Genomic DNA, 27,416 nt, shown 5'->3' with positions numbered 1-27,416 from the left:
GCACCAATGTCAGCAGTATAGTACATGTAGGAGTGATATGATACCATCTACGATAACAGCAAACCTCAGAATAATATATATGACTAAGTAATTGTCTTCATTAATATAGAAATAACCTATAATGTAATGAAACAATATTATTAGCACAATACAGTGTGATATTGTACAGTAGTAGTGCAACAGTAAATAAAATAGACTTTTTTAAACTATAGATGTAATGTATTATTTGACACAGATAATCAGCTCAAAAAAGGAAGTAAAACTGATTCCCTGTCATATTCAGTGAATCCAAACAATTACATTGACATTACATCACCAGTTTTTCAAGTTGGCCGCTGTATGCTGCAGCCAACTCTACACTAACAAACAAATAATGGTAAATAATGTACATAATATATCATGAATACAGAAGTGTGACATTGTTTGACAGTTAAGTCCACAGAAGGATCACTTTTGTTTTGTTTGACAGCAGCTTTGGAGACGTATGAAACAGACAGATTTGTTTGCTTATTTAGTTTTGAAAGTATTAACCGGCGGTGAAGGGATAGTCTTATGTTTTTCTTTACACTCGATCTCCACATCAGAAAATGATCTTTTTAGTTTTACCAAAGCATGATAATCACCAATACTTAGGGTTGGTATTGGTCACATCACATTTATACTACAAAGAACATTTTGCACATACTGATAATGACGCTTTTTTAATTAATATTGTGTTGCAGTTCCACACTGTGGCCACTGGAGGGCGGCGAACACGCATGTTTCTGAATGGTCAACTACACCTTTGTTAAGACAAACAACGCAAAATGCTTATACTGGAAACCTTTGTAAAATAGATTTTAATTATCATTATCATGACTTATAATTGATGCTTTATGTCACAGATATTACAGAATAAAGGACACCCCACTCAGGCCGACCAACAGTGGATGCAAGCATTTATTCAAGGCAATGGCAGTGGCAGGGATTGTACAAACTGAAAATGTTTTTAAACTTTTGGCCATCCAAAAATGTACAAAATGCTTTGGCTGTTTATTAATGTCGCATTTGTTACACTAAAATACAGTTTTTTACTTTGAAACTGAACAGTCCAAATGCATATTTTCTCGCATCCCTATGTCGTACAAATTTGTCTGGACACTGTTCGTATTTGTGCCTGCACTTTCCAAGCAGATAAAATATATTTCATAATAAATGAATGCTTTTGATATGATACATTTTCTTTAACAGATGCAAAACACACAAAGAATAAAGCTTAAAAAAAAGCTTTCAGTATCTACAAATCGTAACGGTGCATTTCTTAACATGTGCATACTAGCTTTATTTTATCAAATGAGACCATGAAGACATTTGATTTTTCTCTGATGTGGAGCACACATTGCAGATGGGAACCGCTAATTAAGCCCCACCCCCTTGGTTACTGTTGCTATGGTGGTCAAGCTAGCCTGACTCCATCACTGCCACTGTCTCCAGCAGTTTGGAGAAGCAGGCAGGAGTCCTTAGCAATCAGCGATGAACTGTTGTAGATAAAAGCAGCACAAACTCCTGTATTCTGACTATTTGACTATTTTTGTCCATGGAGTCTGGTGAACAACAGAACAACAGAGTAGAAATATTCTATATAAAGTATACGCTTAAACTGGTGTTGTGTTTTTAAGTGACCCCCTTTTTATTGGCTTTAATATGTATTTCTGATGCCCCATCCACAGCACAGCATTGCCAGTACTCCTGCCTGCTCCCCCAAACTGGGTGCGCGCCGAAACCCGTCTACTGTGGGTAATACACTGACTATGGTTAAGTACTTCTTACAGCCTCTCATCAAAAAATCCAAACTATCCCTTTAATGGTTACATACATGATATCATGCTAACAGATTGAGACTAAAGGACAAAGCTGCTAATGTTAGCCTGATAGCACCGCAGACAAGCTGCCACATGGTGCAGAAATAGTTGACAGCTAGAAAAACACAGTCGAAACAGTTAAAATATAGTATAGCTCTTATTATAGCCGTAGTCACGGTTACTAAGCTATGATTGGGCCATCGCTGTTCGGGGGAGGGGTTTAAAAAACAGTCAACGGTACAATTCATTTAAATTCATAATATTAACTTTAATAACATATCATTTTCTAATTCAAGTAGCTTCCAGTGTAAATGGCCAATTTAAGATATCAATTATCTTTGTACAATAAAGTTTCATATTTACAAAATGGCCTTTGTTCTGACAAAATCTTTTCACTTTTGACAAAAAAAAAGTTGAAATCTGGTGTTTGTTAGCAGTACAGGTCATAGCATCATATATGTTTAAGGAATATTAATATGTGACTTATAGAGGAAAATATTACTTTGGAAAAATAAATAAATAAATAAAAGCTTTTTTTCTCTCATTGCCACACAAGAAACATTATAATGGCTTCTCAGATCTAAACCAGAGAAATAAGTGTTTGTGCTCAGGAGGGAAATCTAAACATTTGACTGTTGTTTTTCTCATATAGTGCATACTTGATAGACAGCTACTCTGGCATTGTCAGGCAGTATTAGTTTAGGTTTAGGTAAGATACATGTCACATTCATTCTACTACAAATGTAATGGATACTACAGTATTCTTTTAAAATTCAGGATGAGATAAGTTCACTGTGTGAGTATTAGGCTGAAGCTGCGGGTAAGATATTCAGTACTGGAGACACACACACTGCAGTCCAGTTTGTTAAGTAGAAGATGTAATAAAACAAGTCTCTTCCAGGTCTAGTCTCTAAGGACACGTTCACAACATTCAGAAGAGTAAAGAAACCGACTGAAACAGAAAGGAGGACTCGTCTGTGCTTTCAAAACTCGTGTCTGTGGTACATATCTGGATCGTAGTATTTGGTGACCACCACTCTGTTGGCGAACTTGCGGCCGGTGAGAGCTTGCATGGCTTTCTGACAGTCTGCAGCAGAAACGTACTCCACAAAGATCTGGAATGAAAAACAAGTCGGTCCTGAAGTTGAAGCAAACTCAGCCTCAGGTTATGTGACATGACGGTTTATAATGCAACAGTGGAAATATGTCCACCAGTAGAGATTTGGTGATACCGTCCACTGTGGGAGCAATTCTTGCTGTCCTGTCTCATATGAGGCAGTCGATTAGTTTGTATGGAAGTTCCAAATGAAAGAAAACAATCAAATGTGATGAAGTGAGGTATGGCTATTTTAAGCCATTTCTTAATTGAATCTACAGAACAAAAACTGTATTGTGACATATACAGTTACTGTGATATACGACTACATATGCCATTAAGATTGTTCCATATCGCCCAGCCCTAACTCAAACTGAGCCTCTCCAGACCCCAATGAGACAAACAAAAGTTTGTGGGTTGTGTGGAGATAATGAAGTCTACACTTCCACAGATGCGGCGCTCACCTTTCCGCAGCCGGGGACTTCCACTCCGTCGACAGGTCGCGGGATTTCGATGGAGCGGACACTGCCGTACTTGCAGCACTCCTCGCGTATGTCCTCCAGGATCTCCTCGTAGTCCTCGTCGTCCACCAGTTCCTCAGGCATCACCATGTTGAGAAGGCACAGTACCTCCGTGGGCATGCCAGAGTTCTGCAGCCGCTGGAGTCCAGGGACCTGCAGCGTCACTGGGGTCTCTATGATGGAGGTCTGCAGGTGAACACATCAGCTTAGACTTAGACTGCAGACAAATAAGACTGTGGTCCAGACTCACAGCCTCAGTCTCATACCAAATACATTTCCCATGAAGTGCTCCCCCACCCCCTCATCTCTCTGTATCTTTGGCATGCCTGCAGTGGACAGACATGTTGGAAGTAATCTTTCCGTTGACCCTTCACTCCCACCATCTGCCATCATGAGAAAATCCAGCTCCTTTTGTGCTGGAAGTCTTCACATTGTGTAGTTTGTTTACAGGCCTTTTTTAACAGCAGACATTTTGCCGTGTCACAGAAGGAAAGATGCAAAGTAAGTACAAATAGGGCAGGATTTCCACCTATGAATGATTGTTATGTTTCGGTTTACTATAGTGGCCTCGAGAGGTTATCGTAGTGGACTTTCAGATTTTCAGTTAAATACCTGTCTGCTAAAGGATAAGTCTGGGATTTTTAAACCCCGGCCCTATTTGTTATATATTTTTGTTTCTAAATGACTAGTATGTACAGCCAAGAGCGCCAGCGGTGGGCGGTGAACAAGCTACAATGCTGAAATGTAATCCTTTGATTTAAGTACTTCCACTAAAATTGCTTGTTTTTGCCCCTGACAGGCTCAGATCGTTAATCCAAGTGTCTTTACAAAAGGATCCCTACAGAGAGGGACCTGTCAGATCCTTACTTGACCAGAAATACTCATTATATCACTTGCAGTGTTTTCTGTGTTTGGTTGTGTTTTCTCACTCTGCAGCATCTGTAGTTTGTCTGTAATTTACAGATTTTGAATATCGCTTTGTGGACCTGAATTCTAATTTTGCCACAAGTTGAACAGCATGTTGCCATTTTTGCATGTAGACAATGTGATCCAATGTTATTACCGTAATAGCAGCATGGCCTATACACCACACTAGAAATCAGAGAATCACTGTTTCAGTACTTATCACGGTATCTAGCACGCATGCAAAGTTACTTGCAGTTACTTGAGGAGTGAATTTTGTTGAGACATTTCGACAAATACCTGAATGTTGTTTCCTAAGGACGGTAAAGGGTGAAAGGAGTCCTACTCACAGGGTTGGCATTTTTAGCTCCCACACTCGCTCTTTGGACTATCAGCTTTTTGTCCCCCAGTTGCATCCCATTGAGCCCAGCAACTGCCTGACAAAGAAAACACACAAGCCTAAAGAAACACGTTAAACAACACAGCTAACAATCTCAAAACGAAGAATCTACGCACAATACCTGATCAGTGGCGCTGACATCTACGTATTCACAAAAGGCGTAACCTTTTGACAGTGACGTGGCACTGTCCTTCACTAGATTGAACGCTTTGAGAGGCCCAAAGGATGTCAAGAGCTCCTTCACCTGCAAAGAAGAGTCAGACAGCAAGATATGAGACTGATTCATAGTGAACATGCACTAACCTACAGAGCTCTACATGTCCATTTGATACCCAAAACCATCACAACAGTCTATTCCATAACATGATTACTGAAAATAAAATGTGTGTAGTTCAATAGAATTTGCTCTGGTTGTGTGAGTATTTTACAGGTTTTGCCAGACTGGACAGCAGTGCACAAAAGGCTTCATGATTTTTGAGGGTTTAGTGAGACATGTGAAGAGTAAAATGCTGATGTGGATCCGGTCTACATCTGGGGAACAACAGAAGAACTTCCTGACATGAGAGTATTATTGAGACATGTAACACATCCAGAAAGTCATAATAATACTAATCATATTCAGTTATTTTAACGACAAGTTGAGTGGTAAATGGTAAAAATAAATGAAATTGATCTTATCTTGATGTCTTTATAAGACTTTTATTGTATTTTGCCAGCGACAGGCAAAAACTGTAGGACAATATATTAATACTTTCTTACCTTTACATTAAAAGCTGAATACACCCCCACAAAACCATCACCATCAACAACCCCAAGTCTAAATGATCAGGTCTTAACCCAAAATCCCCGGGTCCTAATCGCGCTCCAAAAGCATGATGGGAGAAAGAAAGCAGCCAGTAAGGGAGCCTGCTGGCTAGGAGTGTATCCGTGTGAGGACCAGAATGTCTTACTTGCCTTGTGTTACATGTTGGCATGGCAGCAGTAGATGAGTACTACTGAACAAATTATGAGCGCAGACTTAACGATCTTACAGGCCCCTAGCTGGGGACAAAGTGGGGGAACAAAAATGAAACAGCTGTGAGTATCAACGCAGTGGCAGTGACTGCAAGTATTAAAAATAAATAAGTCAGTGAAGAATATACATCAGGCTACAGGTGCTCTGTAAACTAGTTGAGGTTAAATGAGACAGAATGGACAGATAGGATTAAATTCACTGTGTAACAGAGAACATTTACACCATCTGCCCGCCTGAGAGCGAAGATGGAGCTCTACTGTCAAACTGCTTAGTCCTTTAAAGTCTTCAGTCGTGACGGCCTGTTTACGAGCAAATGTTTACTTTTACTGCTGATATTGTTAAAGAAAAAGTCCACTTATGGCAAGACACTACAGGTGAACAGGGTGAAACGTTTACCTAATAGATATCAACATGAAACTTCCCCTGCGGGTTTCTTACATTAATACAGTTATTTGTTCTATCACAGGTTTTCTGAAATTGTATGTTGAAGTATGCAGATGAGGCACTATCTATTGAAATATCACTTCCAGACCAGACATCTGAAACCTGGATAAAGCCTGGTTCCAAATTTTGGTTTTGGTGACATGTTAGAACCAAAGATTTTTACAGAAAAAATGTGTGAAATCCTTTTAAATCACATCAGAAAATACTGTCACTAACCATACAAACTAATTTCACTATGTTTTTACAGATAAAACATTACAAATCAGACTATTAAAGATATATGAACAAACCCTCAGAGTATAGACAGGAATAAAGGAGAAAAGGTTGATGTCGGTGCTACTGAAGTGTAGATTCCTGGTTCAGAGTGTGAGGAAAAAAACAAACAAAAAAATCTTTTAGAAAACAGCATTTTAAATTGACACCAGCCAATGACGTTTGGTATTCAGGCTTAAACCTACTTTGTGGCTTCACAATTGGTTGCTGGTGAAATGACCATATTTGGATGCTATGTGCAGGACAGAGCTTTGCAATGACACCTTTGATGACGCCTCCTTTCCCTCAACCGGCCTCATTTGAAAACGAAAAGGGCCTAAACTTACTGGACTCGGTTAATAGTTGGGGCAAAATGGGACAGCAGGTACAGTCCAGGATACTGATATTGATATTGATATTACTGATATTGATATTTGGGATTAAACTAAACCAACTTGTAATTTCTCTGTAGTGGCCCAACTGTGTAAAGGTGACACTGATACATTGAGCACATTTGACACATACACTGATACTGATATGAATTCAGTATGCAAGCATTGTAAGTATTAGTTTCTGTATTGATTAAAATGTCAACATTTTGTCTATAAATAACAAAACAAACATATCCATTACTAGAGCTCTTCAAACACTGTTTTTGCATCCAAAGATATTCAATAATCAATTATATAAAACACTAAACACCACCAAATTCTCATGCTTGACAAGCTAGACGCAGAAAATATTTGGCAACTTTGCTTGATGAGTAGTTTATACAAGTAACCAATCAGAGCTGATAAGGTTTTTGCGATCAGCCATTTGATTATTTAGTCTAAAACAATATAAGAGCATTTTGAAAAAAAAAAAACATTCAAATACAAATATGATGGTGATGATCAGATTGCTTACTTTGTCCGTCTTAAGAAAAAACTCTGAATTAATTAACAATAAAACTGAGCTTTTGATCAAAATAAAATCTGCAAAAACAAGTAAAAAATAAACGTTTAGCAGAAAGTTTCTTAAGGTGGACTTTTTCTTTGACAATATTGACCCCAATGAATACAACATTCAGGCACAGAGGAATAAATGCATGTCAGTTAACCAGCCTGTTGTGTAAATATACTGGACTGTGCTTACCTTTCTTTATCAGTATGCTTTATGTGAGAAAGGTATAAGCAGTTTACTTAGAAATCCAAGTCACAAAAAATCCTTAAAATATTCATATATGATTAATGACATGATGGTTAATTAATGTTTAATATCAAAATAACAGCTTATTTTCAAAAGTTGTCTATTGTGAATACTTTAAAACATCAGAAGCATATTCACAAATACAACATAAACCTATTTATGTTTCCGTTTATTGTGTTTTTTGTTGTTATTTTGTCTTTTTTGCATTTATTCTATGAGGTCACATCCTGTTTTGGGCTCTGATAAACATTCAGCTTTTTTCTTCTCTAGTATGACTTCTGTTTTCTCTCTACCACAACACAGTTTTTTTTTCATGTCATAAAGAAATGTAAAACATATTTTGTGCATGTTTGTGCAAGTGAAGAGAAAAATGAGGAAACATGAGTGTGCCTGTGCAGTCTTTCAGTTAAAATACCTGGTCATCGTTAAGGTAGTTGGGCAGGCCTCCAATGAACAGTTTGTGGGGGGAGTCAGGAACGACTGTGGAGACGACGCCTGAAGGAACCAACAGAATACACAAAGAAAACATTTTCTATGTAGTGTAAAAGAACATGTCATTGCTTAGCATTACTCCCTGAACAAACCTGGGACGTGGAAGGCGGGCTGCTCCGAGATACCAGGTAAAGGCCGGTAGTCGTGAGGTCTTCTTATCTTCAGTGATTGGCCCTGGAAAATGATTCCATCGAAGGCCATGGCCTGCGTCGTCTCATCTACAGACCGAAACTAGAGGGGAAAAATCAGACCTCAGCTGCAGAGGCGTCGTTACAGCAACACAATACTAATTTGAAATAATGTGTACATGGAGGATAAGGAGGAAAAGACAATAAGGAGCAGTCAGGATCGACTGATCACATGTTCATATCAAAGATGGATCTACTCGGTCTGCATTTCTGTGTTTATGTGTGTGTGTGTGTGTGTGTGTGCGTGTGTGTGCTGGTTGGTTTATGTGTGTAGAAAATACATATGCAGCACGTATGTAACGCACATCGTAATGTCTGGTTTTGATACAGCGATATAATGAAATGATACTATTCCATCCAATACTATTATGTATATTATTAGTTGTCTGTCCCTGTGACTGACTGGGTTAGAAATAATCACAGCAGCTGTGGCGTCTTCCTTTTTAACTTCATTAGTTTGCTTGTACTGTACTCCTATTGCTTTGTGATTTAAAAAAACCCACTAAGGTCCATTTTGCTGAAAGCTGAAATACTTTCATTTGAAGGCTTTCCTGCAAACATGTGAAGCCTTAAACGATACAAAGCACACATTTACACTCATATGAGAGAGCGCTTCATGTTTTACAGCTACAAAAAGCATCCATGCGATCAGGCGCTAATCATTATGTCAGTATATTATTTATCCTTACACTTTGAATCTTTTAAACCAACAGTTTGACATTTTGGGAAACAAACTTATTTGCCTTCTTGCCAAATATTTGCCGAGATGATTCATACCACTTTCATGTCTGTATGGTAAATCTAAGGCTACATCCTCTCATAATTCTCTGCAAAAGGAGACAAACATTTGTCTATAAATGTCAAACTATTCCTTTAAATAAAGATAAATATATTGGACATTACAGCACAAACCTCTAAGAAAGCAAAGTTTTTATCCTGATTAATCTGCACAGCGAGAACAGGGTTGCTTGGGGCTTGTGAGAGGCCTGCAAGTCGCATCTGAGCATTGAAGAACTCGGCCATGGACTCCTGAAGAGAAAGGAAAGCAAACAACATGGCAGCGTGAACGTGCCACTGTGAACAGGAAGTCAAAGAAAAGAGAAACTAGAGAGACTTTACCTCAGTCACTCCAAAAGGAATATTTCCTACATAGAGGCGCCTGGCTTGTCTTGTCATCTGACTGCCAACTATGGGCACTTGTGTCGGTGCTGCAGCCACTCCGGTGGTGGTCGATGTCGCCAAAAGAGCGATTGTCGGTATCTGCCCGGCCGCTGAAGGACAGAGAACAAGAGAAACCTCACCTCCAAAACTATTACCTTCTGCAACCTCTGCACTGTTTCCCCAATCACTAGATGACTGTTTTCTAGATGAATCATCTTAGGTGTGCATTACAGGATAACTCATATGTTAGGTTCAAAATAACCAGTAGATACAAAAAGTTTTGGAATTTGTCCAGTAGATTCGTGCAGTAGACTGCACTCACTAACGGGTCGAGTTTTAGCCAACGACAGGTTCCGATTCTTATTCAAAGTGTCTGACAACATTATGGAAAGGATCCCTACAGAGAGAGAGACCCACAGGAACTCCTAATTATTAGGATTATTATTATTAATTATTTTTTCAAACTCAGACTCATCGGCCTTGGCTCATGTTGATGAGTCTGAGTTTGAAAAAATGATGAATCGTATAATTTTTCTTTTGATAAAGAACATGAAAACGGATGAAGTCTGGTCCACAAACCCGAACACCATACAAGGGTTAAACAAAAGGAATCGTACACGTCTATCTGTGTAGGGATCCTTTCAATAATGTTATCAGACACTTTGAGCACTTTTAGTGGATGTATTTGCAGTTGCCCCACAGGACTGTGTTGCAGCCAGTGCAGCTCATTGACAGCTGCTGGCTGAAGTGATCTACTGCACTAATTTCACAACATTGTGTACCTAGGAGTCATTTGAAACCCCAAATATCTAAAAAAAAAAAACAAGGGTCCAGGTTTTAAAATACCACAGTTGAATGTTGAGAGAGCTTATTTGGCTGTGTGAGAAAAATGTAATGGTAAATAAAAAATTCAATGATAAAAACCTCAAGTCCTATTTTCTCCCATATGCAATGCTTACAGATCCAGCAAATTAGGGGTGGGCGATATGGATGAGATACTCCCTCTTTTATTCATTATTAAGCATTATTTTATTCTAAAGTAACCGCTGACAGGACAGTCGGGTAAAGCTGCTATCTGCTTAATTTCATTCATTAAAAAAATGATATAAGAATGAAATATTACCATCCAGTCGACCTGCTCATTGATTTGAAACATTGTCCATGTTGGTCTAATAAAGTCTGACGCTGTGGGCCTCCCCCATAGCACCATTAAAAGAATGCTGAATTAGCTGTCAGTTGTTTGCAGTGTGTCCATGGATGTGCCGGCAAAAATCACCGGATTACTCTGCTGAGAGGAATCTCTCAGCGTCAGCGTCTTATTTTCTCTGATCTTTTAGCAGATGTGTGGACACTTATATGGGAAGCACATCAGGATGAGCGATGTTCTCTAGAGGTGTCTGTCACTCTGAATCTAAAAACATGCATCAGGTCTGTGCGTTCAGATTCGACTACTTATGGCTTTACAAATGAGTTTCAATTTGGGTGTTTTTGGTGAAGTTTGAGCTCTTTTGGAGGCAGAACGGCCTTGTTCAGACCTCGACAAAAGCTCGGTACTTGAAGTACTTGTAGGTGTAGCTCTGAAGGGGTCTGCCACAGGGACTAAAAAAAGCAAAGACAAGTACCTTGCATAGCTTTATATTGCATTGGTGTGATGTGTTCAAAGCCAGGAGGAGGCACATCCCAATATTTACACGTCCTTTTCTTCCTTGTTCTCCTCGGAGAGTGGCTGGAAAGCAGAGAAATGAAAGAGATGGATATTTTCCTCAGGAGGAAGTGGCTGAGACAGGTGTATTTTCACATTAAAAGCCTATGAAGTGGGCTTGCCTGTGCTGGAGCTTTCGCCCACTGACCTGTGCTTCTTGTGGTCCCGGGAGGAGCTCCGGCGGTCTCTGCTCTTTCGGTCTCTGCTGCGGCTTCGCTTCTCCCGGCTGCGACTCCCCCGATCTTTGCTCCAGCTGCGATGCTTGTCTCCTCGGCCCACGGATCCACTGCGACTCCTCTTCTTGTGTCTTTCTCTTTCTCTCTCTGTGCAGATAACAATAGGGACAGGACCTGATTCGACTTTATTGATACCAGTGCCATAATGGATTGTGCTTATCAGTTTGATTCTTTACCAACTCCTTTATTGATTCCAGAAAACATGCAGGCCTCCACAGGTTTTCAGCATCAACATTACTGCTGACTTTCCACCCAACTAGAAATGACCATTTTACAGACAACCAGCACTGTTGTGTGCGTCTTTCCTGCTCAGCGTCCAGTTGGGCAGCAGAAGGCTTTGCTCCACCAGACACTCAAAGAAGCTGCACTACTCCTTTAACATTCTTTCTTTTCATGAAATGGGGCCATGCTTGGATCGTTTCTTCCTCTCCGCCATGACTCCTTCTTGTTGCAAGTTTCCAGCAACCTCGACGTCATCAATAAAAGGAATTGATAACCCAGGAGGCGAACGGTTCTGATGGATCAGACAATTTGGACCCGGTTCTTAACTGGAATTGGTTTCCATCCCTAAATAATGAAATAATTACTGTACTTCTGTCAATTAACACTTTGTTATAATCTACATTTATAGACAGTGCTGTAAGTAAAAGAGCTGAGATGACGAATCTATTCATTATTTTAGTCACAAAACAGCCTCCGAGTCCAGATTTGCCTCTTTTCTGTATCAATGAATACAGCGGTGTGAAAGTAGGTATTTTACTGAGTATTTCCAGTTTCTGCATTATTACTGATTACTCCATCTCAGAGGGACACATTGTACTTTTTACTGTACAATACTTATTAAGAGCCACAGTTACTTTGATTTTACAAACAAAACATGTGATGACTTTATAAAATATTCTGTACTACTACGGATTAAATAGATCAAAATACTAAATCACAATATTTCAGGACCTGGCTTCATAATCAAACACTTTAAGTACATTCTGCTGACAATACCTACTTAAGTAGCATTTTGAATGCAGCACCTTTACTTCATAATAATACAAAGTATTAAGATAAGATATTCCTTTATTAGTCCCACAGCGGGGAAATGATTACATTGTGGTATTGCTACTAATACTGGGAAGCATCTCTTGGTGTACTGTTGGTCAGCCAAAAGTAATTTGAAGATGTCACCTCAGGCTTTAGGAACATGTAACTGGCATCTTTCACTTTTTCTCTGGCGTTTTATTAACCCATTTATTATATAATTGGTTACTAATAGAGAAATCGTATGAAGCAGCCGTAGTTTGTAGTGCTACTGTAATAATCATAATCTTTACAGGCACTTAAGAGGATCGAACAAATAATTGCTGCATAATGACATTTTAAACCTTTAATTGAAGCATCTAATGATTGAAATGACTGTACCCAGACTGGCGATTTCATGGCAGCAGCTGCAGGTAGTTTCATTTCTCTAAAAACAATTCATACCACAAATGGTACAAAAGTCTCCTGTCTATATTAATTACATGCTCGGATGCCCTCCAGTCTCCTCTGTGCTGCAGCATATTTCTTAGGAGAAGTCTGACGGTTTAATGTGGCCTTTCTTCTGGCAAAAGGGAACGTCGGCTCAGACATGACTTGAGATCATTTCATAAATCAATCTTTTCATTTTTGTACAGATCTGATCCACCCGCTAACTCTTTGTTGAGTAAATGTCAAGTTTTAGATGTTTGGGTGGAACATTCTTTTATTATTTAATTTCTCTTTTCCTTAATTTCTTGTGTCTGGGAATAATCTTTGTATTATATGTTACTGTGCGCTGCACCGCTCCACCTCACTGAGCTTGAGTTTAATATTTAGATCCATAATCAGATAGTGTAACACTTACTTCATTGACTTGTTTGGAATTTAAAATGTCAGAAAATGGTGAAAATTGCCTTTAACAATGTCCTAAAGCCCAAGGACACGTCTCCAAATGTCTTTCTTTATTACACTAACAGTCCAAACGCCACCAAAATAAACTTTATTCACATTTCTAATCACACCAAATAAATAATATCAGGATATCTGATGGAACAAAAATGTTTGAAAATTCTGCTGAAAAATTACAAACTAAATCATGAAGTCATTAATCTATTACCTGTTTTTCTGATGATTGACTAATCAATGAATCATGTCAGTGTTATTTTCCATCTGCTCAGTGTTTTCTAAAGATACATGGAGAAACTTCTTGTTCCATTTTTAAGCTGCTACAGAAATCAAAGTTATGATGGGGATGATGATGATGATGATGATGAGCATTATTATTACCCTTCATGTAGCAAGAACACTTGTGTCTAATTATGTATCATAATCGCACAGCATTCAGTGGGGCAGTGATCTTATTATAATTAGCATGATGTCAGCGGAAAAACAAATAATAATACTAATATTTCATATTAGTTTGATGAATAATGTGTTAGAATTATTAACAGCGGATGCCGAATTGAAAAGGACATCCTAATGATTCAGACAATGTCATAGTAAGTCATTTCTACGAGGATGTGTCTTTGCAGGAGCGGTTAACATTAGAAAAGGGGCAACATTTGAACTGAAATTGGTTCCTTTCTGTGTGGGGCAGGTGAGTCCACTGTGTTCCCTCACCGGTGCCCAGACTGCGTCCAGTGATGTCTGTGGATGTTTAGCAGCGGCTGGATGGCGGACACGGGATGAGTGTCAGTTTATCATGAAGCTAAATGTTAATTCTGCCACCACGAAAACAAGCTGAGTCACACCGAGGAAGACTAAAGTTGCTGTCAGGTCGCGTTATTCATTCATAAAACACTGTAGTTAGCTAACATTACGCACTAAAACAAGCGTTGCGTTGCTAGCTTGAGGACCAAATTGGGGCACAGACAGACCGTTAACACTTACCTTGTCGATTCTCGCTCAGCTGTTTCTCAAATTCCTCAAAATCCGACATGATACCGGTTATCTTGTGTAAAAATATCAGCAGGTCTGGTTTGACTGAGGGAGGACGATAAAGCAGCCAACCCGCTGTGTCAGTGCAGCAAAAAACCACTGAAATCTCCCCGGAGTCAAGACGGAGGCACCGCACACACACCACATCCGGTTACGACCTTCGAAATAAATCCATTCATGCGCACCCTGGTTTTCAGATGTGATTACCGGGGTATTAATGTGCAGGGTTGGGTAGTCACGGATTACATGTAATCAGAGTCAGATTACAAAAAATAAGTAACTATAATCAGTCCAGATTACATTTGAACATATTACTACTTTGTTCTGACCAACTGTAAATGCTGACTATGTGTAAACATCACTGACGCAGCTAGTATATATCTATATCTAACTATTTTGTATTCGTCCGAATTTGCAAAGTAACTTTAATTTCAAATAACACAACTATAAAGTGGCATAAAATGGAAATATTTAAGTATTTGAATAGACTACTATAACTGTCCTTAAATAGAGCACTTGTACCGTTACTTTTCATCACTGAAGCACCGCGAAACACACATGGGCAGCAAACACAGGCAAATACATTTTCACCACCAATAAATCGGCCCAATATTTCCTGGAATAAATGTTAAAACATGTATCATATCAACATCCCTTTAACACAGATTATTTTTAATGTGGTTGTTTTGTTTAATTCTTATTATCTACTATGATCAAGCATCCCTTTATCTTGGATGTTTTAATGTTGCACTTTAAAAAAATGGATTGCGTGATTGATTAAAACATTCAATTTGCTGTCATGTGTGTCAGAGAAAAACAGTTGTTTATTATCCACCAATTGATTTATATATTATTCAAGAGATCAATGCAGCTCTAAATGTGAATTCTAAGAATATATGCCAATACAAAACCAATTTAAATGAGATGGGATTAAACAATTGATGTAAATATGTACTATGTAATTAATTCAATTCATTGATTTTAAGAAGAACTTGTAAAAAAAAAATTATGATGGAGTCATGTTTACTTTTAATAAAAAGCAAAAGACTAATATTTCAGATCACAAGCTTTTATTGTGAAGACCCCACTATCCGGTTATGCTGTCTAATTTTCATAACTTTATTGACAGAATTTTCCAGTCTTTAATTTCCTCACACACAAAAATCTCCTACTTATTATTTATAAAAATGTTTGGGTTTGTACCAACTATTTATAAATGAATGACTAAATCTGAGCATAAATGTCTAATTCAAACTAAATACTGTTACACCTCAGTATTCACCAACTGTCAGATTATTATTGCCAAACTAACTGGTGTTAATTAACACACATCACTGGTAAATCAAATGTTATTGGCACGTTTTCAACACATTTTATTATGTAATTTTTGTTATGTTATGTTATATTATATTATATTATATATAGTGTGAATTGTCAATTAATTAGTATTTAAACAAAATATTTGGGATTACAATATTTTGGGACATGAGTAATGGGACTGAGATGTTGGACTCTTGCTTTGAGTCTGGGGAATAAAAATAACCCTGATTTGTTTTATTTAGTAATACAATACTAAGCAACTGGGCAGCTTTATAACAATCGCATAAATATAGAAATCTGCATCTCTGGGCAAACTCACAAAAGCGTAAATAAATGATTTACTCTTGATGTTTCCTGTTCATTGATTGCAGCCTGCATGTCCCACTGGAGGTTGAATAACAAATTTCATGAAAATAAGTTCAGAGTTCAAGAGTAACAGTTGATTCTGCAGCGAAGTCTGCTTCTCTCAGTACAGAATACTAGTGGGAATTGACCGTCCCAACATGGCTGACACACACACACACACACACACACACACACACACACACACACACACACACACACACACACACATAAAGCAGCGGCCAACGAGGTTTCTATGTTTGTCTATGTAAATATGTAATAACAACTAACTAAATTGTACATAAGAAAAAGTTTGTGTGGTTCTGTAGTTTAATTCATTTCTTTATCAGATTACATTACTGAAGATGAAACTACCCAGCTCTGTATGAGTAGTTAAAATTAGTGACATGCATCAACAATATTGTATGTAAATGTTAAGTTTAAAACTCTGAAAGGAGCAATTCTGCATGAGGAGCACTCCTACCGAGCTCATCAAACATGTTGTTGAAATGTCAGCATGTAGGTACTTGTTTTCACTTTTGAGCCCTGTTTTATTTACATTTTGATAAATTATTAAAATTATTATTAAAACTATTTAGATTATGCTGAATAAGCAGTTATTAGACCCTGTTTGCAGTATGCCAACTGATATACACACACGTATCACTGACTTATTCTGATACTGAAGAAAGCTTAAAAATGTGATGAGTCTCAGGCAAGTTCTATTTGTTGATTTCTAGGCAGATTTATGGACCTTTGTCAGAGATATTGATATCATCAGGAAGTGTAGGCCACACTGCCTGATATCAATATGTGTCTCTTGTCTGTGTGTTAAGATTTGACTGAGCTATATACTTTGACACAGAGTGCACCCCACTTGCTCAGTATCTTTGTTTCACTTTCATCCGCGGCCCCTTTGAGATGGTTTTGGTTTTATACTGTGAGAGAGTCCTACAGAAATAATAAAAGTTTTATTGGATATAAGTTCATTGCTTATCACTTTTTGAATTTGGGGATACATTTCATGTCACAGGATGAAAATCAAACAACAAAGCCATTCTATTTGGTCCTGGGTGTCAGCTGCCAAAGATACTATTGGTACTTTGGTGTAAATAGCCAGTGTGGTTATTTATATCCAGGTTTGTGTTGGAAAAAGTTTTGTGTTTACTGTACCTTGTCTTTTATATTTGCATGTGACTTATCACTTTAACCCAAACCAAGTAGTTGAACTGCCTAAACCTAGCCAAACTGTGACTGAAAACTGATAATAATTAAAGAAAACTGAAATATGTAAGTTAATGAAGTATACAATTAAATACATACAATAAATGATCTTTTTTTTTTTTACAGCTGGTCCCATACAGGACTGATCTCTGACCTGATCTCCAAGATGTCAGTCCTGTACCTAAACCATTCAGCCACCACACCAACATCCACTATAAGAAAATGTTGATCTTTATCCTGCTGGGGGCAAACAGACGTTTTAGACTTTTTTGTGTTAATAAAGGATGTTTTTCAGGACCAAGGTTCAAAAAGGTCTAGTTCATGTAATTTCCTCAGTTCTAAAGGTGGTCTAAAGGTAACAAATCTGCCCACCAGCACCTCTAAAGCTCATCGATTCATTTTTTATATCTTATTTCATTTTCACCAAGAAAAAAAACAACGTTAAGACAACAGTTCCTAATTTTACAGGACGTTACGTGTGCTGGTTACATGACTGGGAGAAGTAAGCTCCTGGAGTATTGTAAATTATTCCTTGCAATGTATGGTGAATCAGACATGTCAGGTAAAGGAAGCCAATGGAAACGTCTCTCTCTTACCCAGCAGCTCCATTCCCCTTCCCCCCCACCTGTCATTCTAAACATAACATGTTGACAACATACATGGAAAATAACTGACTCAGCTGTGTTGCTATTAAAAGAGCTCAAATCCCAAAGTATTGCTCTGGCAGGCTCGCCGACTGTCATGTCGGAGGAGCTCTGTGAATGAGCTGCTGAGGCGTGCAGCTCCAGCTCCTCGGTAGAGGAATAAATCCAGAGTCCAGGACACCTGCAGAGGCCGGAGAAGCAGTAAGTGTGGGCTTACATTACCAAGGTTAGTTAGAAATGACCATCTCTCTTTAATCTGTCACCCACTTGTGCAAAGTGCCAAGATACTTTGTCAACTGGACAACTGGACTTTGAATGGCATTTTGATTCTATCTTTAATTTTACTGCTGCTGCACAGAATAACAAGTGCCCTGTTTCTTTTTCCATGTCCAGGTTTTGGTTTGGTTTATGAGTCTCTTGACTTTGTTGTGGAATAATGTGGCTAGTGCTCTGTGACACTGAGCCTTTGTGAGAGATACAGTATCTATTTCTAGGGCAGTTTATATTTAGAAGCCCCTTCTTGGACAAGCAGCCAGTGCTTGGCACGTAAACCTAAACCAAAAGGTTATCTGTAAACTCCCATTTGGACAAAACTAGGACAAGTGAGCGCTGATTTTTATAATATGATGAAAAAAGCTAGCATTGTCAGGTCGTTTCTCACAGATTCCGCTTGATGTAAAGGAAAAATTGTCTCTCCTCGCTGATTATGAAAGGCACACTGTTAATATAATGGTATGAGGTAATAGACAGATCATGAGACAACCTGCACCTGAGAACAGCCATGTAAAAGGCCCCCACCCCTCCCACATGGGTGATAGAACCTCAACCTGTGTGGTTGTTTTGTGTCTCTTTGTTGTCTCTTCGTGTCTCTCTGTAGTCGCTTTGCACCTCTTTGTAGTTGTCTTTTGTCTCTTTGAGGTCGTTTTGTGTCCCTTTGTAGTTGCTTTCTGTCCCTTTGTAGCTGCTTTGTGTCTCTTTGTAGCTGCTTTGTGTTTCTTTGTAGTTGCTTTGTGTTTCTTTGTAGCTGCTTTGTGTTTCTTTGTAGCTGCTTTGTGTTTCTTTGTAGCTGCTTTGTAGGTGCTGTGTGTCAGGTTGTTTGTGGTTGTGGTTGGTTTGACCTCTTCTCACACATTATTGATGTGGTATGAATCATTTTGTTCTGATTACTAATGTATGATAAGAACATGGTTAAAAATGTCCTCTCTGTCTTTATTTCAGAGCTGTAAGAATAGTTAGATTTAAAAATGATTGTAGAGGGTGAGATGGATTCCAATGTTACGGAGCTGGAGAGCTTTTGGGTATGAAATGCTCCTTTTTCCTGTTCTCTAGATGCTAAATAGTCTTTGACATCCCATCCCATCTCATCTGCATTATGAGAAAAATCACGTTGCATCTAAAAAGTATGTTTCAAACTCTGAACATGCTTTAACAACAAAGAGTTGTTAGCTACCCATGACCTCCATGATGACATCAACACTGGTGCTTATTGCTTGTTTTGATGAAGAAATAGTTTGATATTTTAACTATGTTTATTTTCTGAAATTCAGATGAAAAGGCCTCATGAGTGACAATAAATATGAAGCTACAGTCGGCTAGCTTAGAGTGGAAACAGGGAAACTAGTGTGATCGTTTTCACATTTCCGTTTTTCAACCTTATGGTATGTGTGTTAATGAGCTTTAGATGTGCTGGTTGATTTTTCTATTTTTGGCCTGGCTATCTGTTTCCCCAGTTCCCACTCTTTATGCTAAGCTAAGCTAACCGGCTGCTTGCTGAAGCCTCATATTTAACCAAGGAATCAGTCTTTTCATTCAACTTTCCTCTGCAAATCAAACAAACGTATTTTCCAGAATATCAAACTATTTCTTTGAGATTTAGTTGTAGAAATTGCAAACATTTATCCTCTTGTTTTATTGAAGTTTTGCATATTTTGACCTAATACAAAAACATTTTTCAGGATATCCTCGCAGAGATGGACCCAGTATGGACCACCACTGTTCTTCTGGTACCATTTGTAGTCGTGCTGACAGCTGGATTTTTCTACCTCTATGGTGTGGTCATGGGTCTGTTGTCCAAAACATCTGTACGCAATAAGGTGGTGGTTATAACTGATGCTTTGTCTGGGCTTGGAAAAGGTAACATAATTATGCTTTGATGTTAACAACAAAAAACAGATTGCTCTGCAAAATGCTTACATTCATGATTTTAAAGATGGTTTATGTCTTGAGATTAAACTTTTAAAAAAAGTTGTATTACTCCAGAATGTGCAGGCGTGTTTCACAAAGGAGGGGCACGGCTGATCCTCTGTGGGAAAAGCTGGGAAAAACTTGAAGAACTTGCAGATGATTTGGCAAACGCCTCAGACCCCACAGTAGTAAGTATACCTAAAGGCCCACTATCAATTACTACCATTTAAATGCTTCTGATGGGACCTACTGTACCTACGATTAGGCCACAAGGTGCATTATTACGTAATATTATCAACAATTCCCAAATGAGACAAATGACCACTGAAGAGTGCCAGTGGAAAGGCATACCAGACCTTCATCATCATGGTAACAATGATAAACATTTCACGTTTTGGTTATGATCAGGCACCAAAAATATATGGTACGGTTTACTCAAAGATGATGACTTAGGTTAGAATAAGTATGTTAGTTTTGTCACGTGAATTTTAACAGGAATTTTTATGTAACTTAAATCATGTATATTATTAAGTTCTTATTTTATGTACCAAACATTCTTATTTTAACGTTCATATTTTAACCCAAACCATCATCATCATCAACCACCATCCCTCCACTAAACCAAAACATTATTATGTAGTTTAAAAATAAAAACTCAACACTTTTCGCTTCACAAGCGACACAAGCTGTGGTCCCTTGGGTGTTAGTCATGTCTATTAGCTTAAGTGGAATTCTTCCCAATTTATAGACATCTGAAATAAGACAAGGGGCCCCAGCTGCACATTATTGCCTTTGTAAGGGGTCATGTCAAGTAAAAAATGTTGGAAACGACTGATATACAGTATTTTACAAGCTTATCTTATGTGTAGAATTATGAAACATGGATGTGCTCAAGTAAATGTACTTCCCACCTCTGGAGAGCTCCTTCATATCACTGTCTGTCCTCCTCAGACGTTTCCACCTAAATTGGTACTGCTGGATTTTGGAGATATGGACAGCATGCCTGAGGCAATCGAAGAGGTCCTGGAGTGTTACGGCTGCCTGGATATTGTCCTCTTCAACAGCAGCATGAAGGTCAAAGCCCCTGTACAGAGTCTGTCTCTGGAGATGGACAAGTTACTGATGAACAACAACTACTTTGGACCGGTCACACTGGCCAAAGGTGGAGACACATGAAATTAGATTTCAGTCTGAAACCGTGTGATGGTGTCAGTCACAGTTCTTCTGTTGCTTGCTTGTTCTTGCTTTGCAGTGTGCTGAACATTTCTGTTTCAGGTGTGCTGCCCTCCATGATCTCCAGGAGAACTGGCCACCTGCTCCTGGTCAACAGCATCCAGGGGAAACTAGCGGTACCATTTCGCACTACATGTGAGTTCAGGGGTGTATGAGGGGAAATTTAATTCAAGCAACTTGTTTTTGTGCTTTTTTCACTTCTATTTGTGCCATGAACATATTTTAAACATGGTCTACAGACATAACTGAGATACAGTGTTAAAACCCCACATCAGCACTTTCCTCACCTTGTCTCTACATGATGTATCAATAAAGTTATGTCACTGTAAGTAAGTGTATGTGTTCACCAAAAAAAAGACTGACACGAGAGTTAACATTAGTCATTGAGTCTGTTTGCAGCCCATTTGTAGCTGCCAGCTGAGGTGATCTACTGGACCAGTGCCAAAACTTTTTGTATCATTCATTTCAAACCAAAAAAAATGTAAAAATAGGACCCAGCTTTAGAAATTTGGGAAGTTTTAGAAAATGAGATGTTGATGGCTGTTGTACAAGTGACCTGTCATATGATGGGACATTCAGGCATTTTACTTTCTATATTTTTCCAGATGCAGCATCTAAACATGCAGTTCAGGCCTTCTTTGACTGCCTGAGAGCTGAAGTGGAGGAGTATGGCATCTCTGTCAGCACCATCAACCACACCTTTATCAGTTGCTCTCCATGTGAAAACACAGAGGCAGCACCCTCCAGATCCCTCTGGTCATGTAAGTTAAACATGTTACATGGTGCATTTTCTTAAACTCAAATCATTTCATTATGCTCCAGTATTACTTGTTATTGGATTAAAACAAAATATTGTTCATCACCCAATATCACCTGGAATAAACACACAAAGAGGAAACGCTTACTTGAAAAATAAGTATACAATATTTTGCATTGTGCCTTTATTTGATGGTCGAGCTGCAGAAAGAAAACAGTGAAATGAATAAATATTCAGATGAAGTAAGTGTGGTATTACTATAATTAAAAAATGCTTTTTCCTGCATTCAAAGTCTTACTTACAAAATTATAATCAGCAAAATGTACTTAAGGTATCAAAAGTAAAAGTACTCATCATGCAATGTAACCCCATCACGTTAGTGCAAAAAAGTCCAAAAGCACAAAGTTATTGGAAGTGAAATATACTGAGAGTAACAAAAGTAAAAGTCCTCATCATGAGGATGCAGATATGTAATATAGATTATATTACTGGTTTATAACTATTAATGCATAAATGTCCAATGTGTTCATCACTTAAATGTTGCCGCTAATAAAGGTGGAGCTGCAGAAATCTGGAAGGTAAGCAGTAACTAAAGCTATCAAATAGATGTAGAGGAGTAAAAAAGTACTACATTTGTGTTTAAAATGTATTAAAGTAAAAGTACTCAGTGACATAAAATTATAACATTACATAAAAAGTCAAGTGAAGAATATGTACGTCAAAATAGTGGTACAGTGCACCTCTTGAGTAAATGTACTCAGTTACTTTCCACCACTGTAAAATATTGATATTCTATGTAAGTACAGCTATTAGATGTAGTGGAATAAAAAATAAAAAATTTTCCCACTAAAATGAACTGGAGTAAAGTAGAAGTACTTCAGTTTATGTACTTATGTAAATTCAAATATAACAAATAAATAAAATAAAGACATAGAATGTAAACGTAGGTTAAGTTTGTGGGTATTTAGGCTGTTTTTAGATAACTCTGAGTAATAAATCCTGTTTGCCTTGTGTTGTCTTTCTGTCCTCCCCTCTCAGTGCTGTACACTCAGAAACCTCTCGGCGTTTCTCCAGACGAGGCGGCCGCTGAGATTGTGAAGACTTTAAACAACAAGAGGAAGGAGGTTTTAATTGCTCCCTCGCTCCCCAAGGTGGCCATCTACACCAGGTCCTTCTTCCCTAACGTGTTCTTCGCTGTGATGGCTGCAGGAGTGAACAATGCTGCTGCCGCTGAGAAGATGTAGAGCTGCTGTCGAACGCTGCAACAACAGAGGAAGGAAACAGAGAAAATTAAAAATGGGTGGAAACGACAGCAAAGAGTGGGAACGGTGTTTTATTCACAATCATCCATAATGATGATCTGTGGTTTGTGTGCATTAATGTTTTGTTATGTTTTCCCATTAAATCTGTTGAGCTACATTTAAGATGTGACCATTTGAGTTTTGGTCTTAAATGTATTGACTGGGACGTGGTCTTAAAGTTCAACTTACTGTATGAGTAAAATGTTACAGGCCATCTTAAGTTGTCATAACATCCAGTGGACACTTCATATGTATACTTGTACACAGTTTCATCCTGTATATTTTACAGGTCCACATGTGTAAAATGTAGCAGACATGTAGTAAACAACATGTTTTCTCTGTATTTGTGGACTTCACGACATTTAGAATACAAATAAAACTTTGTGTCAGAAAAAGATATACTTTTTTCAGTTATATACAATGTTCACAACGCTTTTTTGCCACCAGGACTGCTCATACTGAAAGAAAATATTCATGTTACAGATATAGATAATGTCCAAGGAGATTTCCTGGACTAATTTGGGACTAATTACAGAGACATTTTTATTATAAAGAAAAGCTCAATTTAAATCCAAGTAAAAATGAATCTGTTATCCACTGATAGAAACATTTACGGTCACTTTACCTTCCACGGTTGCTGAATAGGATTCTTGCCTCATATTTCACATATTTTGCTGACCAGCCGACCCACTGACTAAAAGACTCTCTCTGGTAATCTCGCAGTTGATTTGGATCGTTGGATTTTTGGAAGGGTAATAATTGAATGGTTCTGCTTCTTTCTCTACAATTGTTATCAAATTATATAGATCTTTCTTGAACATTTCCAAGGAAATTATTCAGAAATGAGAGAAATGTAAAGTGAAAAACATTAGACTTACGTACAGAAATTTATTTTTTATTTCAATTTGTGCACCTAACTGTTAACATGTTTTTTCCCTCATTAAATTCTGGCTGTATTGAATGGTTTAAGTAAAAGCCACATTCAGCCTGAGGGGGGGTCATGAAAAAGTCATTCATTAACTTGTAGGCATGTGGCGCCCCCTGGTGGACAGTGTTTTTAAACGACCACTGCATGTTGCACAGTGTTCCGTGTGTTTTCGTGTATAAATGGCCTTTCAAATACTTTCTAGACTCACTGCACTCTCTCTCCGACTGAACCCTAATCCGACCGCCTACAGTACGTTGAACTCCAGCTGTAGTTTAATGGTGAAACATGACCGACAGAACCAGCGCTTCACCGTCACTCCGGGCAGCGGGGAGGGTAAGCGGAGAGAGCCGGGGTTGACGCCTCTGTGACGGTGAGATCCTGTATGGGACACCGGCGTCCACTCCCGGCCTGCAGAAACACTGAAATCTGTGCGACTGGATCAATTTAGAAAATACAAATGTGTTGTTGTTTATTTGTGTTTAGTATTTGTATTCTGCTCAAATATTGACTGTAGTTTTTGTAGTGACAGAATGCCTAGCGAAACTCCATAAAAAAAATTGTGAAATTAAAGTTCCGTTGTCCAAGGGCAAACATTGCGCGGATATTTTGAAAGACTCAACTCAATATGATTTATGTTTAGTTGCCTAAAAGTTCGGCATAGATATTGACAGCAAATGACACACATTTTAGTATATTTTTGGTTAGTTGCCCACAGTAACACAGTAATAGGCAGGCAAGGGGTAAACCTAAATAGTGGTATTTTTGTTGGGAGTTTGGTATTGTTAATTTAGGGCTTTTTGGTTGCTCATACAGAGTTTAATTCCCCTTACCCCATTAAAATGAAACAGGATGTGGTAATTCCTCCTTTATTAGAAAACAGGAGTTAATTTCATAAATACTTGAATAATTGGAAGTGAACTGACTCCCTAAGCCGCTGAATTATGGTTTAATTATGTCACCAGGCTCCAATGACTGTGCCGTACTGCACTACAGATTCACAGGGCAGAAGCAGGTGGATCTAATGTCCACCTATGTACCAGAGACCTTTAGGGGCCAAGGTGTTGCTGCACTGCTGTCACAGGTAAGAGTTTTCAGGCAACCATTGACTTTGAAAAACTGCAGCATTAAGTCATGTTGGATGCTTTTAATGTATTTAATGTTGCTTTTACAGGCTGCTATGGAGTTTCTGGTTGAAGAAAACCTCAAGGCGCACGTGTCCTGTTGGTATATAAAGAAATACATTGAGGATCACCCACTAAAACACTATAAAGAGCTTGTCATCACATGACTGCTGCCTGTTGGTCCAGCATAACCTATAATTTTACCTCAAATCAACCAAATGTAGCTTTTAATGTACTGAAGTACAGGGGCCAAAGGGAGGATGTGAAGACACTTGATCTGTAAAGAGTCTAAAAGCCATGGCTGTGAATAATAAGTGTTTTACTCTGGATCACAATATAGAAATGACTGATCAAACTCATTAATGTAAGTCATTAAATCTGACACAATTGAGGGTTTGAAGATGATTTTAAGTTTATTTAGGGCTGAAACCATTAAATTGATTGTTATTTATCAGATTGCACTTTTTATTCTGGTGTCTGTTATCATCGTTTTCTCACAAACTATTATTCAATGTTGGGACAATGCATTTATGTAATTATCACGGCGTAATGTTTGGATATTGATTATGTCTGTACAATTTAGTTATTGTAATATTGAACCAGGGTAAAGGATCAATTTGCTGCCGATTAAAAAATGATCTTTTCCTCATTTAAGCTTGTGGTTAGTTTATTCTCTTGTACGTTCTGGAAATAGTACGCTTAGATCTGAACAACTAGAAAAGTCAAAGTACAACCCCCTGGGGTTGGCACTAACCTGCCATTTGCCCCCAGCATGCTGCTTTAGTGGTAAATAAACGGTCACTTTATAATCACTGATTGCTGCATCATCCACCCGCGAGCTTCTCCCCCAGCAGGAGCATCTCGTTAATGTTGAGGGGTTGGAGAGCAGTGGTTCTCCCATGGCCTCTCCAGCTGGCAGTAAACCTCGTCGAGCAGGTAAATGATAGTTCTGTGCATGTCTGCGTGGGCATGGTATGAAAATTGGAGGTGTCTGGAAAGTCATTTGCTGTCCCACCTGGTTTTCAAAGCCCTCTACAGAATCAGGGTTAAGCTGGAAATCTTACCTAAGTGGAGAACATTTGATAGTTGGCAGAAACATGCCATGACCTCCCAGTGTTTTAACAAGTCGATGTCACATAAAACAGGTTGAAATATTCTCACTGCACTGCAAAATCAGGTTTTCAGGACTCAACTATACATACACAAGACTTTGCATGAATGAATCTGTGGTAATAATCCTAAATTATATTAAGACATATTAGACCACTCTGAATACAGGACTTGAACTTGTAACAGAGCATTTTTAGCCATGCTGGTGGTATGGCTTAAAGAATGACAATAACTATCAGATTGATTGCTGTGACATTTTGTGTGAATGTTCATTTTCCCCAGAGGATGAATCCTGACTTTGGTGATTCTCTGACTTCTCTAGTGCCACCAGCAAGTCAAGTTTTTCACTTACCCTTTAAAATATTGACCTGGTGATGGCAGAAGAAGAAAAATAAGGGATCACCAAATTTGTTACCTAGTTCATCCTGAGGGAAACATGAATGTTTTTACATAATTTCATGGCACACCATCCAATTCAAGACCTTTCAAACTCAAAACTCAAAAACAAACTCAAAATCACAAATTTCAACCTTATAGTGGCTCTGGATGAAAAGTCAGAGGATCACCAAAGTTACTTGGATTCATCCTCTGAGCACCATGAATTTGCACCAGATATTTACTACTTGTTAAGATGTTTCAGTCAGGAACAAAGTGGCGGACCAACTCAGCAACAGACTGATGCTGTCTTCAGGCAAAAATGCACTTGCGACAGATTAAGTTGGAACCAGGAGGCAGCTCTGCCGGACTGAAGAGATATTTTGAACAAGTACATTAGATGATAATTGATATTAATAGAAAGATAACATGATTCAACAGTGAAAGCCTGTTTGTATAGTTGTTACTGATACACTTAGCAAAAAACTG

The 27,416-nt window shown here is 38.3% G+C and overlaps 3 protein-coding genes across 4 annotated transcripts; 2 read left to right on the top strand and 1 right to left on the bottom strand.

The window, feature by feature from the left end:
- Positions 1-1,285: 1,285 nt before the first annotated feature.
- On the bottom strand, positions 1,286-14,406 carry LOC139216770 (splicing factor U2AF 65 kDa subunit-like). The gene is made up of 11 exons (XM_070848001.1): positions 14,341-14,406; positions 11,352-11,526; positions 11,124-11,227; positions 9,460-9,611; positions 9,253-9,369; positions 8,245-8,383; positions 8,076-8,155; positions 4,883-5,005; positions 4,712-4,798; positions 3,402-3,644; positions 1,286-2,956 (listed from the first exon to the last, which is right to left on the bottom strand). The coding sequence occupies exons 1-11, from the start codon at positions 14,387-14,389 to the stop codon at positions 2,825-2,827; spliced, it is 1,401 nt and encodes a 466-aa protein (XP_070704102.1). The 5' UTR covers positions 14,390-14,406; the 3' UTR covers positions 1,286-2,824.
- Positions 14,407-17,991: 3,585 nt separating this feature from the next.
- On the top strand, positions 17,992-23,754 carry dhrs7ca (dehydrogenase/reductase (SDR family) member 7Ca). Of its 2 annotated transcripts, none has more exons than XM_070848246.1 (7): positions 17,992-18,119; positions 19,874-20,051; positions 20,178-20,290; positions 21,054-21,264; positions 21,378-21,470; positions 21,941-22,096; positions 23,131-23,754. In XM_070848246.1, the coding sequence occupies exons 2-7, from the start codon at positions 19,889-19,891 to the stop codon at positions 23,334-23,336; spliced, it is 942 nt and encodes a 313-aa protein (XP_070704347.1). In that variant the 5' UTR covers positions 17,992-18,119; positions 19,874-19,888; the 3' UTR covers positions 23,337-23,754. The 2 variants fall into 2 exon arrangements, with proteins under 2 accessions (XP_070704347.1, XP_070704348.1); XM_070848247.1 differs by having other exon boundaries at positions 18,012-18,144.
- A 712-nt stretch (positions 23,755-24,466) lies between these two features.
- On the top strand, positions 24,467-26,058 carry LOC139217183 (protein NATD1-like). The gene is made up of 3 exons (XM_070848481.1): positions 24,467-24,654; positions 25,284-25,402; positions 25,493-26,058. Exons 1-3 carry the CDS (start codon positions 24,501-24,503, stop codon positions 25,607-25,609), a joined length of 390 nt encoding a protein of 129 aa, XP_070704582.1. The 5' UTR covers positions 24,467-24,500; the 3' UTR covers positions 25,610-26,058.
- Positions 26,059-27,416: the final 1,358 nt, after the last annotated feature.

Source organism: Pempheris klunzingeri, chromosome 17, assembly GCF_042242105.1.
Source record: "Pempheris klunzingeri isolate RE-2024b chromosome 17, fPemKlu1.hap1, whole genome shotgun sequence".
NCBI classification, from domain to species: Eukaryota; Metazoa; Chordata; class Actinopteri; order Acropomatiformes; family Pempheridae; genus Pempheris; species Pempheris klunzingeri.
Note: the sequence above shows the minus strand (reverse complement) of the source record. Positions and strands in the feature narration are given on the sequence as shown.

Coding starts and splice junctions, on each gene's coding strand:
- LOC139216770 (XM_070848001.1), bottom strand. CDS start 14,389: ATGTCGGATTTTGAGGAATTTGAGAAACAGCTGAGCGAGAATCGACAA. Junction 9,612..11,123: donor GCAATATAAAGCTATGCAAG/GTACTTGTCTTT, acceptor TCTGTCCTTCAG/CGGCCGGGCAGATACCGACA. Junction 5,006..8,075: donor ACTACCTTAACGATGACCAG/GTATTTTAACTG, acceptor TCTTCTTTGCAG/GTGAAGGAGCTCTTGACATC.
- dhrs7ca (XM_070848246.1), top strand. CDS start 19,889: ATGGACCCAGTATGGACCACCACTGTTCTTCTGGTACCATTTGTAGTC. Junction 20,052..20,177: donor TTTGTCTGGGCTTGGAAAAG/GTAACATAATTA, acceptor GTATTACTCCAG/AATGTGCAGGCGTGTTTCAC. Junction 21,265..21,377: donor ACCGGTCACACTGGCCAAAG/GTGGAGACACAT, acceptor TTTCTGTTTCAG/GTGTGCTGCCCTCCATGATC.
- LOC139217183 (XM_070848481.1), top strand. CDS start 24,501: ATGGCCTTTCAAATACTTTCTAGACTCACTGCACTCTCTCTCCGACTG. Junction 24,655..25,283: donor CACTCCGGGCAGCGGGGAGG/GTAAGCGGAGAG, acceptor TTATGTCACCAG/GCTCCAATGACTGTGCCGTA. Junction 25,403..25,492: donor TTGCTGCACTGCTGTCACAG/GTAAGAGTTTTC, acceptor TTGCTTTTACAG/GCTGCTATGGAGTTTCTGGT.